The sequence below is a fragment of the Coffea arabica genome, chromosome 4c (genome assembly GCF_036785885.1).
Source record: "Coffea arabica cultivar ET-39 chromosome 4c, Coffea Arabica ET-39 HiFi, whole genome shotgun sequence".
Lineage (NCBI taxonomy): Eukaryota > Viridiplantae > Streptophyta > Magnoliopsida > Gentianales > Rubiaceae > Coffea > Coffea arabica.
Window position 1 is genome coordinate 4,957,119 of NC_092316.1, and position 13,765 is coordinate 4,970,883.

The 13,765-nt window shown below is 35.6% G+C and overlaps 1 protein-coding gene and 3 long non-coding RNA genes across 4 annotated transcripts; all 4 read right to left on the reverse strand.

The window, feature by feature from the left end:
• Positions 1 to 355: 355 nt before the first annotated feature.
• LOC113741273 (protection of telomeres protein 1b) lies at positions 356 to 5,237 on the reverse strand. The gene is made up of 10 exons (XM_027268770.2): positions 4,486 to 5,237; positions 4,245 to 4,381; positions 3,328 to 3,517; positions 2,805 to 2,869; positions 2,571 to 2,659; positions 1,676 to 1,957; positions 1,515 to 1,591; positions 1,366 to 1,424; positions 990 to 1,142; positions 356 to 903 (listed from the first exon to the last, which is right to left on the reverse strand). The coding sequence occupies exons 1-10, from the start codon at positions 4,607 to 4,609 to the stop codon at positions 688 to 690; spliced, it is 1,392 nt and encodes a 463-aa protein (XP_027124571.2). The 5' UTR covers positions 4,610 to 5,237; the 3' UTR covers positions 356 to 687.
• Positions 5,238 to 7,205: 1,968 nt separating this feature from the next.
• On the reverse strand, positions 7,206 to 7,868 carry LOC113740429 (uncharacterized). The gene is made up of 3 exons (XR_011812940.1): positions 7,731 to 7,868; positions 7,515 to 7,640; positions 7,206 to 7,403 (listed from the first exon to the last, which is right to left on the reverse strand). It is a non-coding gene; the product is annotated as an uncharacterized lncRNA (long non-coding RNA).
• A 2,251-nt stretch (positions 7,869 to 10,119) lies between these two features.
• LOC140005170 (uncharacterized) lies at positions 10,120 to 10,782 on the reverse strand. Its single transcript, XR_011812941.1, has 3 exons — positions 10,645 to 10,782; positions 10,429 to 10,554; positions 10,120 to 10,317 (listed from the first exon to the last, which is right to left on the reverse strand). It is a non-coding gene; the product is annotated as an uncharacterized lncRNA (long non-coding RNA).
• Positions 10,783 to 13,033: 2,251 nt separating this feature from the next.
• LOC140005171 (uncharacterized) lies at positions 13,034 to 13,696 on the reverse strand. The gene is made up of 3 exons (XR_011812942.1): positions 13,559 to 13,696; positions 13,343 to 13,468; positions 13,034 to 13,231 (listed from the first exon to the last, which is right to left on the reverse strand). It is a non-coding gene; the product is annotated as an uncharacterized lncRNA (long non-coding RNA).
• Between the last annotated feature and the right edge of the window lie 69 nt (positions 13,697 to 13,765).

Sequence of the window (13,765 nt, forward strand, 5' to 3'; positions counted from 1 at the left end):
AGTATATGAAATTAAACTTTTAGATATTATCCCTTTTGAATATTTTTTTTTTTTCAAACAAGGAATGTGAAATTTAAGAAGTAGAGGAGGAGATGAAATTTAAAAAGTGTGAAAGAGCAAAGAGAATTTGAACTTGGGACTTCTCATTTCTGAAGTTTCACGTTAACCATTAGAGTCACTAGATTTAAGGCTTGAGGCTTCCTTAGAAGTAGATATCGTCCCTTTGAATCCCCTTAAGAACGGCTGCCAGTCCTGGTTTGTAATTTTCTTTTTTTTTTTCATTGGAGCATCCTCGTTTGAATTGTCAACTTGTAGGTAACTAAATATGGTAAGAATGTAAGTTTAGAACGACTCCTTCCTAAGGCCCAAGGGCATGTGCTTATATACATGTAGCCCATTCTTAGACGTTGTACATCTCTAATTTACATAATCACGAGATTTAGTAATATTACACTTTGAACATTACTACAAAAAGAACTCAAAAAAGAAAAGTTAAAAAGCGATGCATCGAACAAAAGTCATTATCAGCAGATTCCGTGATCGCCTCTTGTGTGCTAATTTGCTGTGTATCCTTGGGGCGAAACTCTACACGACCTTAGGAGATTAATCTGGCCGCAAGGCTAGGATACTCCTAAGTGAAAAAAAAAAAAACAAAAAACCAAAACAAAAAAGACGCCGGCTATCTGCCTAATTCAACAGCCGTGTGGCAAACATGCGATAATTCCTACTTCCCCAAGGGTCACCCTTATCTACGTAATAAGATTTCAGGCAACATTGCATCCAGGGTGGATTTCTAAAACCATCTTTCATTTCTCTTCCATCGTCACTCTCTGGAATGCCCAGCAATGTATTTCGCTTCCTTGTCATCACATCAACAGGGTAATAACCACCAAAAAAGTTTACCTGTTAACAAGGAAAGCCATAATGGAGCACGTCTCTAATGGGTAAAGGATTAACAAAAAGATTATGCGCTAAATTATCATGTTTACCGCATCATCTGCATAAAGAAAAGCATGGATTCGAGCAGTTGCATCCTCTAGCGTCAATCTGATCCTATAAGCTCCAACAGGAGAATAGAAGTCCTCAACCCTCCATGGAAACACTGCTACAACCCGAACTACACACCTGAATTTAGACGTCACCTGCAAGAGTTGTACACAGCTCCAGAGCTCAGAAAATGTAATTACTATTGCATTGGACTTGTATTCCAGAAAAGTCTAAGAGAGCACCACTGAAACACCTAGTACACAAAAAACTCACCGAGACAAATGAGATGTCAAATCAAGAACAAAATGAGAAATGATAATAGATCTACCATTAGCATTTCCTTTTATACAAATCTTAACAATGCAAAAATGGAGATACCTCTGGATTGGTAAGGACATGCATCAAAGTCACGAAAGGCACATCTGGATGATCAGTTTCTGAATGTTCAGAAAATGAGAAATATGAATAACAGAAGGTTGGTGTCACCACATTAGGATAAAACCAAGAAAATAAATTGGATATCAGACCTGTAAGATCAGAGGGCCAAGGAAAGCACGAGAGCGGCATCCTTCCCCATTTTGATGAGATTCGTTCATCAGAGCTCCTAAAACAGACAAATGAGTGGTTAATATTTTGTACCAGAATTGCTTACAACATGGGAAGCAAACTATCCATATCAGATGCAAACCTTTGGCGCTGTAAGATAATGTCATCATCATCAGGCAAATAGCAAATCTTGGTGAAGGGCATTATAAAAGCACACCACAGTGCAGCATGAGATTCACACTTCAAATTAACAAATTTTACCCATCTACCAGATTTAAGGACATTCAGATCAAGCTTCTCATTGCCTCGCCTGATAATCACCCTTAAGACAGTGCCAACAGCTGGAAAGGTACAGAGGACATCTCTTGGTAAAGGAAATGGTTCCAGTTGTAAGGGAAGTGGATCTTCCTTTTCGTCCTCAAACCTGTGACATGGAATGAAAATTATTTGGAAAGGATACAAAATCTTTGAAGCAAAATTGCAAACATGTCTCAAAAGAATAAATGAACATAATCAAATGACTGGAGCACTATATCAGTATTCTCAATCAGAATTGGCGGAAGTTCAACAGTCAAATTACTTAGTAACCACTAAGTAAAGTATTCTATAACTGCAAAATCAAAATATGACTATGAACAAATGGCTGTAATAGCCAGTTTCTGACCAATTATGGAAAACCGAAGGGAATGAAAAGATCAAGTTCAGAAAGCCATTCAGGAAAATTAATAGTGGACCACACTGTATGATCAAATAAAAAAGACATGAGATGCAATACTTCATCTTTAAGTGAAAAGAGAGAAAAAATATGTCTCCCTACTGATCAGTTAAAATGGTTGCTCTCTTCCATATGCAGCTTAATAATATATACAAGTGAAACACACGTGGGAAGTCAAAGAGCTGCTCTAATAGACCAATGCGTGCCTAAAACCAATAAAGCGGATAAATATGCCAAGAATAAGCACTTAGCTCTGATGAACAGAATACAATAAGGAAATGTATCATAGAAATGGAGTTTAAAAAGGAAAAAGACAACTCACTTTGGTTCAACGAGGGCAGGTGGAGTGTCAGTCCCATCCCAAACAAATAGGATCCACTCATCTTTTTTGACTTCACATAGATGAAGAATCTTGCATAAGAAGATGATTAATGAGCCAAAGAATAAGCAATATCTTCAAATGCAAAAATAAGCAAAGAAACTATCAAAAAACTATAAATGTTCCCCTTACTCAGTACTAATTGAAAATGACTGTGCCAAAGTATTGTTAAAGTACCTTGCAAGCCAAATTAAAGTGCTCTCCTTCTCTGATCTCCTTTAATGAAGGTAAATCCCGGGATCCTATCACGTGATTGATCAACATTGAAGTACATCAGTACTGCTAGCACTTACTTTTAACCAAAATTTATTAAATTGAGATAGCAGGAAATCTCAATTTTCTACAAGGTGATAAAATTGAGATGAGCCATGATCTAATGCCTTTAAACACAAAACTTTCAGGTTAACAATATGAAAGAAAGAAAAGTATAACAGATAGAATGCAGTCAACTACACAACCTTTTTGAAGTGTCAAGGCAACTTGTATTACCACAGATCCAAGACTTGAGAACTCTGTGTTCAATTAACGTTCCTAGCAAACCTTCGTGGAGGTTCATAAATGGGCCAAAAACTCAAGTTCAACCTAGGCATTTGTACTTTCCATTTCTAATTAGACCAGGTTCTCAAAAGGACCAGCAGAGTAAACACACAGCCTCCCAAGATCAAGACAGGATTTAGCATGAAGGAATTGAAGAGAGTACCTGTTTCATTTGGGTGCTCGATCAACCACTTACGTAATTCCAATATGAATTTCTTGTCTTGTTCTCTAGCATGATATGTAGCAGAAAATTGATATGGAACGAAGCTTCTCCCATGTTTTCCTTCAAACAAAGCAAATGAAGAGAACTTCTTGTTGAAAACAGCATAAACCTCTGAACCATGCATTTTCATCTGCAAGGTATGGTCTAATTGTAGTAATAGGAATTGGACTAAACATCCACAACACAAAGGAAAAGAAAAGGCCATTCAAACGAAGAGTGGAAAAAGGAAATGGAAACAAACTAATCATTCCTATCATCATCGTCATATGTCATTGTTGTGCAAGAGCGTAGTCACACAGTTTTCCAGTGATACTTATAAACTAAAAAGCCAGTGGATTAGCAACAATGACAAATTGAAATGAAAGAAATCCCAACAATCAAAAAATGAAAATACACTACTAGGATGTTCATGAAAAATTATGCATCTCCTTCATCTTACCGCATCAAACTATGAACCAATCCCTGATCATCTATACTTACTAACCAGCAGCAAAAATATCAGCTAATTCACCTGTAGAAATGCCAAAAAAAAAAGAAGCTAGACTCGTAGGAGAAGCAGCACATTTTAGCATCCACCACGAAACTGGTACCTCGGCATACACGTCCAATTTACCAATTAACTCTTAAAAAAAATTATATATAAATATATAAATATATAAATATATATATAAATATATATATATATATATATATATATTCTAACCAAGACTGAAATAATTCAAAAACAAAACGCTTCATCCTATTGACGCGTAAAAGGCGATAATTAACAAAATGGGCTCTTTTAACTACATTGAATATTTGAATTAAATGAAGTTAATTAAGCAAAATAAATAGCAGTGAAACAAAAAATAATATACCACAACGTGAGATAGCTGAATTATGTCCCCAGCAGCCATAACCTGGGGAAGCTTCTCCATATTTTCCGCGAAAAAGTTAATTGCAATTCCGGGACCTGGCTTGGACTCATCCACGATTCTAATTGTGCAAAAACAATCTGCAAAAGGGAAAAAAAAAAAAAGAAAAAAAGAGCAATCACAACCAAAAAAAAATGATTTTTCGCAAACTGAACCAAAAAAAAAAAAGGGAGAAAGTTTTCACCAGTGCCCTTAGATTGTTTGGGGATGCTGGTTTCGATAACTACTCCAATGAGATTAACTTTCTGATTAATTGAAGCTATGGCATCAATTAATTGGAGAAATCTGTAGTCGTCTCTTCTTCCCATATTTCTCTGTCTCTTCAACGTTCAAACTACTACAACTCGCAGCTTACAGAATCAGTTCATTTGGTCACTCAATAAATGTACCCAACGTCAATTGCAGAAGGACCCTTTAAAATTTGGCTGATTAGAAATTTACCCCCTACACTTACTTACAAGAGAGGTTATTTCAACTGTAACAAACCAGAGGATGTAAAGTTCTATATGACATAATAAAACAGAAGGCCCCAAGCTGGATTATGTATAAGCCCAGTGTAACCAACAAATTAATAAAATTGCTTAGCAGCATCTCCCAGCTATTAGTAATAAATTGACAAAATCGTTGAAGAACAAAGTGCAAATAAGTTTGTGCAGCTGGTCTCTGATGAGCAAGAATAGGAAAACGCTTTCTAGTTTCTACAAAACAGATGATGTTTTTACGGGCTGCTTTCGAGTAAGCTAGTAAAGCTGTTTCCTGTTCTGTTTGCTTGTGAGTACTTATTTTACTTGTACACAGTCATGTTTTGTTTTTGATATAAAACATGAAATTTTTTAACATTTTGGAACCACCCGTAAAGATGGACAAGTTATTAAGTCTAAAAGGCATCTCTATTATGTTAATGAAGTCTAAAATAACTTACTAATAGGCTGGCCTTGCGTTTTTTGTTGTGTTGAGCCTGTTGCCCTGACGGGATGTGATCACCCAACTTGTAATTGATCAATCTTTAGAAAAAAAAATTTGATATTTTATATGACTATATCTAGCAATTGGACGTGTTGGGTGGATTTTGGTCGAGTTAATACTGAATTTTCATTTAAATGGGTTACACCCAACCCGTCAAATTTTAGATTGGGTTAATTTTGAATTAGGTCATATTGGGTCATCTCAAACCCATGACCCAATATATTAATTAATAGATTTTGATACATAAACTCTCTCAAATATATTTTCACATAAAAAATATTTCACACACATAAACACATTTTCACATAGATAGACATATTTTCACACGCTAAAACACTCACAGATACAAATGCACACTCACTTTTTAAGCTCGTTTGAAATACTTTATTTTTACACATACAAACACACTAAAATACACATGTATGATATGCGAGGAGATGAGGGGGTTTTGGCATGGGTTAGTGGTGTCAGAAATGGATTTAGCGTAGTGTGTATTTTGCAGTAAAATGAAGAAGGAATCGTGTTATGAAAAAGTAAGGGTAGTTGCCTTGATCAATTAAGATCTCTTTAATGTCCAACTCTGCGCTGGTCTACTAGAACTGAGAATGGGAATGGTGTACTAGTACAACAAGAAGTGGGAAAGGCATACATATGACATGGTGCATGCAAACTTTCTCGAATTGTTATTTTTTTCCAAAAAAATTTTTATGTTTTATTGAACACATTTTTTAATTATTTTATTATTATATATATTAAATTGTTACAATATATTTTTTTTTTATAAAATTTTCAAAAAATAACAATCCAAATGGGCTTATATTTGATTGCATGACAAAAGAAGAAGTGGCGAAAAATATTATGGAAGTAAAAGGAGTGGAATGCTCTAAATATAGGAAAATAATAAAACATCAACGCATGCAAGTAAGTATTATAGCTAAATAGCTCATATAATTTTGTTAAGTATCCATACATGGAGGCCTGCTTTCGCTCATGTGTCATGCTGTTTCATGAACAATGAAATGTTTATGTATCTCGTATCCTATTCTTTGTAATTTGTTTATTTATTTTTTTAACTTAAGTTGGGTAATGGATGCCCAACACAAATATCCAAACCGTCCAAAATATATGTGAATTTTTATTACCCAATCCAAAATTGACCCAATACCCAACTTACCCAACCCAATCTCTCAAATTAGTGAATGGATTGGATGGATTGTTGGATTTTTAGGCATAATTGTCAGGTCTATATATGACGTACGATCTTACTAAAAAATGATTTATCTTGGTGTTGTATTTAAACTCTCACAGGTTGAAATTTATATAGTTCAAATCGGTGGGTGTAATTCTTATGAGTTTTGGCATAAACTCTGTAAAAATTTACATTTGTTAATTTGTACAACTAATTTGATGATTACATCCAAATGGCAACGGGGCGTGGATTGTACAATCATTTTGTGCTTTCTCGGTCACTTTCAACCAGTGCGTATATACATAAATTCTCCGGCAAATGGCAACGCGTTTTCCCCGCCCCTTGTTCTGTGTTTTAAAAACCCCCTTACCTCCCCCCACCATCGCTCTATCCCCGGCTCTTCCCGCCCTGCACCACTGCCCAACAGGTGGCTCACCATAATTTCTTGGTTGGGAGTGCAGGCATAGCAACCGGTGTACATAATCGTCATCGTCATCTTCTTGGTTGGGAGTGTATTATTCTTCATTGGAGAACTTTATTTTTATTGCAATTGACTACTATTTTTAATTTGTCTTTCTAGTGTCTCTACGTTTAATTTGGAATCCTTCATAGTTTCTTGCAATTAGTGTAAATTTATTGTCTGGCAAATTTCATATGGCCAATATCGCTGAGCAACAAGCACTCCACCCATTCCTGTTATCATTAAAAAAAAATACTTTCCATTGCAACTTTTTATGCACACAATGCCATGGGACAAAGAAAACTTTCCATTTGCAGAAGCCATGCGTTGGAAGTTCTGAACAAAAAAGGAAGAAATAAATACTTACAAAGAGATTTGAGATTTTATCTCTGATTTTCTGATACCCGAGGAAGAGTTGAAAGAGAACATTCATCTAACCATATGTGCCCGCAGCACAAAAGAAAGCACCCAACTTGGTTGTGTCGGCCTGTTTCAGAGTATCCTCCAGTTGAAGCCTCAGAATCTCTTTTCGAGTAAATTATCTTCCATGCTAGTGTATTAAAGAAGCAGATTTCACATGTGAACTTAAGTGTCTTACCATAAACACGTTTCTTAAAAAGGCTTCTTCCATATCTGCTGCTCATACTGTGTGTCCACATCTTTTGGGCCTTCATGGTTGCACTTCTTGCACACAATATTGCCTTTGAAATTTAAGAAATTACACCTATCGAAAGCAGCAAGGAAACAAATACAAATTTAATTAGGCAATGCTAAGCTAAAATTTCATCCCACACAATTGTAGAGACAGACTTACGAGGGGCACTCCCAGTCTCCAGGTCTTAGCTGCCTCTTTGGTCGTGAATCATGGCAGCGTAAGCATTTAGCATTGCTGGCAAAATTCATGAAACCGCATCTACATGTCCAGCACAAGAATCTAGCCTCAAGTTTGTGCAGCTGGTCTCTGATGAGCAAGAATAGGAAAACGCTTTCTAGTTTCTACAAAACAGATGATGTTTTTACGGGCTGCTTTCGAGTAAGCTAGTAAAGCTGTTTCCTGTTCTGTTTGCTTGTGAGTACTTATTTTACTTGTACACAGTCATGTTTTGTTTTTGATATAAAACATGAAATTTTTTAACATTTTGGAACCACCCGTAAAGATGGACAAGTTATTAAGTCTAAAAGGCATCTCTATTATGTTAATGAAGTCTAAAATAACTTACTAATAGGCTGGCCTTGCGTTTTTTGTTGTGTTGAGCCTGTTGCCCTGACGGGATGTGATCACCCAACTTGTAATTGATCAATCTTTAGAAAAAAAAATTTGATATTTTATATGACTATATCTAGCAATTGGACGTGTTGGGTGGATTTTGGTCGAGTTAATACTGAATTTTCATTTAAATGGGTTACACCCAACCCGTCAAATTTTAGATTGGGTTAATTTTGAATTAGGTCATATTGGGTCATCTCAAACCCATGACCCAATATATTAATTAATAGATTTTGATACATAAACTCTCTCAAATATATTTTCACATAAAAAATATTTCACACACATAAACACATTTTCACATAGATAGACATATTTTCACACGCTAAAACACTCACAGATACAAATGCACACTCACTTTTTAAGCTCGTTTGAAATACTTTATTTTTACACATACAAACACACTAAAATACACATGTATGATATGCGAGGAGATGAGGGGGTTTTGGCATGGGTTAGTGGTGTCAGAAATGGATTTAGCGTAGTGTGTATTTTGCAGTAAAATGAAGAAGGAATCGTGTTATGAAAAAGTAAGGGTAGTTGCCTTGATCAATTAAGATCTCTTTAATGTCCAACTCTGCGCTGGTCTACTAGAACTGAGAATGGGAATGGTGTACTAGTACAACAAGAAGTGGGAAAGGCATACATATGACATGGTGCATGCAAACTTTCTCGAATTGTTATTTTTTTCCAAAAAAATTTTTATGTTTTATTGAACACATTTTTTAATTATTTTATTATTATATATATTAAATTGTTACAATATATTTTTTTTTTATAAAATTTTCAAAAAATAACAATCCAAATGGGCTTATATTTGATTGCATGACAAAAGAAGAAGTGGCGAAAAATATTATGGAAGTAAAAGGAGTGGAATGCTCTAAATATAGGAAAATAATAAAACATCAACGCATGCAAGTAAGTATTATAGCTAAATAGCTCATATAATTTTGTTAAGTATCCATACATGGAGGCCTGCTTTCGCTCATGTGTCATGCTGTTTCATGAACAATGAAATGTTTATGTATCTCGTATCCTATTCTTTGTAATTTGTTTATTTATTTTTTTAACTTAAGTTGGGTAATGGATGCCCAACACAAATATCCAAACCGTCCAAAATATATGTGAATTTTTATTACCCAATCCAAAATTGACCCAATACCCAACTTACCCAACCCAATCTCTCAAATTAGTGAATGGATTGGATGGATTGTTGGATTTTTAGGCATAATTGTCAGGTCTATATATGACGTACGATCTTACTAAAAAATGATTTATCTTGGTGTTGTATTTAAACTCTCACAGGTTGAAATTTATATAGTTCAAATCGGTGGGTGTAATTCTTATGAGTTTTGGCATAAACTCTGTAAAAATTTACATTTGTTAATTTGTACAACTAATTTGATGATTACATCCAAATGGCAACGGGGCGTGGATTGTACAATCATTTTGTGCTTTCTCGGTCACTTTCAACCAGTGCGTATATACATAAATTCTCCGGCAAATGGCAACGCGTTTTCCCCGCCCCTTGTTCTGTGTTTTAAAAACCCCCTTACCTCCCCCCACCATCGCTCTATCCCCGGCTCTTCCCGCCCTGCACCACTGCCCAACAGGTGGCTCACCATAATTTCTTGGTTGGGAGTGCAGGCATAGCAACCGGTGTACATAATCGTCATCGTCATCTTCTTGGTTGGGAGTGTATTATTCTTCATTGGAGAACTTTATTTTTATTGCAATTGACTACTATTTTTAATTTGTCTTTCTAGTGTCTCTACGTTTAATTTGGAATCCTTCATAGTTTCTTGCAATTAGTGTAAATTTATTGTCTGGCAAATTTCATATGGCCAATATCGCTGAGCAACAAGCACTCCACCCATTCCTGTTATCATTAAAAAAAAAATACTTTCCATTGCAACTTTTTATGCACACAATGCCATGGGACAAAGAAAACTTTCCATTTGCAGAAGCCATGCGTTGGAAGTTCTGAACAAAAAAGGAAGAAATAAATACTTACAAAGAGATTTGAGATTTTATCTCTGATTTTCTGATACCCGAGGAAGAGTTGAAAGAGAACATTCATCTAACCATATGTGCCCGCAGCACAAAAGAAAGCACCCAACTTGGTTGTGTCGGCCTGTTTCAGAGTATCCTCCAGTTGAAGCCTCAGAATCTCTTTTCGAGTAAATTATCTTCCATGCTAGTGTATTAAAGAAGCAGATTTCACATGTGAACTTAAGTGTCTTACCATAAACACGTTTCTTAAAAAGGCTTCTTCCATATCTGCTGCTCATACTGTGTGTCCACATCTTTTGGGCCTTCATGGTTGCACTTCTTGCACACAATATTGCCTTTGAAATTTAAGAAATTACACCTATCGAAAGCAGCAAGGAAACAAATACAAATTTAATTAGGCAATGCTAAGCTAAAATTTCATCCCACACAATTGTAGAGACAGACTTACGAGGGGCACTCCCAGTCTCCAGGTCTTAGCTGCCTCTTTGGTCGTGAATCATGGCAGCGTAAGCATTTAGCATTGCTGGCAAAATTCATGAAACCGCATCTACATGTCCAGCACAAGAATCTAGCCTCAAGTTTGTGCAGCTGGTCTCTGATGAGCAAGAATAGGAAAACGCTTTCTAGTTTCTACAAAACAGATGATGTTTTTACGGGCTGCTTTCGAGTAAGCTAGTAAAGCTGTTTCCTGTTCTGTTTGCTTGTGAGTACTTATTTTACTTGTACACAGTCATGTTTTGTTTTTGATATAAAACATGAAATTTTTTAACATTTTGGAACCACCCGTAAAGATGGACAAGTTATTAAGTCTAAAAGGCATCTCTATTATGTTAATGAAGTCTAAAATAACTTACTAATAGGCTGGCCTTGCGTTTTTTGTTGTGTTGAGCCTGTTGCCCTGACGGGATGTGATCACCCAACTTGTAATTGATCAATCTTTAGAAAAAAAAATTTGATATTTTATATGACTATATCTAGCAATTGGACGTGTTGGGTGGATTTTGGTCGAGTTAATACTGAATTTTCATTTAAATGGGTTACACCCAACCCGTCAAATTTTAGATTGGGTTAATTTTGAATTAGGTCATATTGGGTCATCTCAAACCCATGACCCAATATATTAATTAATAGATTTTGATACATAAACTCTCTCAAATATATTTTCACATAAAAAATATTTCACACACATAAACACATTTTCACATAGATAGACATATTTTCACACGCTAAAACACTCACAGATACAAATGCACACTCACTTTTTAAGCTCGTTTGAAATACTTTATTTTTACACATACAAACACACTAAAATACACATGTATGATATGCGAGGAGATGAGGGGGTTTTGGCATGGGTTAGTGGTGTCAGAAATGGATTTAGCGTAGTGTGTATTTTGCAGTAAAATGAAGAAGGAATCGTGTTATGAAAAAGTAAGGGTAGTTGCCTTGATCAATTAAGATCTCTTTAATGTCCAACTCTGCGCTGGTCTACTAGAACTGAGAATGGGAATGGTGTACTAGTACAACAAGAAGTGGGAAAGGCATACATATGACATGGTGCATGCAAACTTTCTCGAATTGTTATTTTTTTCCAAAAAAATTTTTATGTTTTATTGAACACATTTTTTAATTATTTTATTATTATATATATTAAATTGTTACAATATATTTTTTTTTTATAAAATTTTCAAAAAATAACAATCCAAATGGGCTTATATTTGATTGCATGACAAAAGAAGAAGTGGCGAAAAATATTATGGAAGTAAAAGGAGTGGAATGCTCTAAATATAGGAAAATAATAAAACATCAACGCATGCAAGTAAGTATTATAGCTAAATAGCTCATATAATTTTGTTAAGTATCCATACATGGAGGCCTGCTTTCGCTCATGTGTCATGCTGTTTCATGAACAATGAAATGTTTATGTATCTCGTATCCTATTCTTTGTAATTTGTTTATTTATTTTTTTAACTTAAGTTGGGTAATGGATGCCCAACACAAATATCCAAACCGTCCAAAATATATGTGAATTTTTATTACCCAATCCAAAATTGACCCAATACCCAACTTACCCAACCCAATCTCTCAAATTAGTGAATGGATTGGATGGATTGTTGGATTTTTAGGCATAATTGTCAGGTCTATATATGACGTACGATCTTACTAAAAAATGATTTATCTTGGTGTTGTATTTAAACTCTCACAGGTTGAAATTTATATAGTTCAAATCGGTGGGTGTAATTCTTATGAGTTTTGGCATAAACTCTGTAAAAATTTACATTTGTTAATTTGTACAACTAATTTGATGATTACATCCAAATGGCAACGGGGCGTGGATTGTACAATCATTTTGTGCTTTCTCGGTCACTTTCAACCAGTGCGTATATACATAAATTCTCCGGCAAATGGCAACGCGTTTTCCCCGCCCCTTGTTCTGTGTTTTAAAAACCCCCTTACCTCCCCCCACCATCGCTCTATCCCCGGCTCTTCCCGCCCTGCACCACTGCCCAACAGGTGGCTCACCATAATTTCTTGGTTGGGAGTGCAGGCATAGCAACCGGTGTACATAATCGTCATCGTCATCTTCTTGGTTGGGAGTGTATTATTCTTCATTGGAGAACTTTATTTTTATTGCAATTGACTACTATTTTTAATTTGTCTTTCTAGTGTCTCTACGTTTAATTTGGAATCCTTCATAGTTTCTTGCAATTAGTGTAAATTTATTGTCTGGCAAATTTCATATGGCCAATATCGCTGAGCAACAAGCACTCCACCCATTCCTGTTATCATTAAAAAAAAAATACTTTCCATTGCAACTTTTTATGCACACAATGCCATGGGACAAAGAAAACTTTCCATTTGCAGAAGCCATGCGTTGGAAGTTCTGAACAAAAAAGGAAGAAATAAATACTTACAAAGAGATTTGAGATTTTATCTCTGATTTTCTGATACCCGAGGAAGAGTTGAAAGAGAACATTCATCTAACCATATGTGCCCGCAGCACAAAAGAAAGCACCCAACTTGGTTGTGTCGGCCTGTTTCAGAGTATCCTCCAGTTGAAGCCTCAGAATCTCTTTTCGAGTAAATTATCTTCCATGCTAGTGTATTAAAGAAGCAGATTTCACATGTGAACTTAAGTGTCTTACCATAAACACGTTTCTTAAAAAGGCTTCTTCCATATCTGCTGCTCATACTGTGTGTCCACATCTTTTGGGCCTTCATGGTTGCACTTCTTGCACACAATATTGCCTTTGAAATTTAAGAAATTACACCTATCGAAAGCAGCAAGGAAACAAATACAAATTTAATTAGGCAATGCTAAGCTAAAATTTCATCCCACACAATTGTAGAGACAGACTTACGAGGGGCACTCCCAGTCTCCAGGTCTTAGCTGCCTCTTTGGTCGTGAATCATGGCAGCGTAAGCATTTAGCATTGCTGGCAAAATTCATGAAACCGCATCTACATGTCCAGCACAAGAATCTAGCCTCAAGTTTGTGCAGCTGGTCTCTGATGAGCAAGAATAGGAAAACGCTTTCTAGTTTCTACAAAACAGATGATGTTTTTACG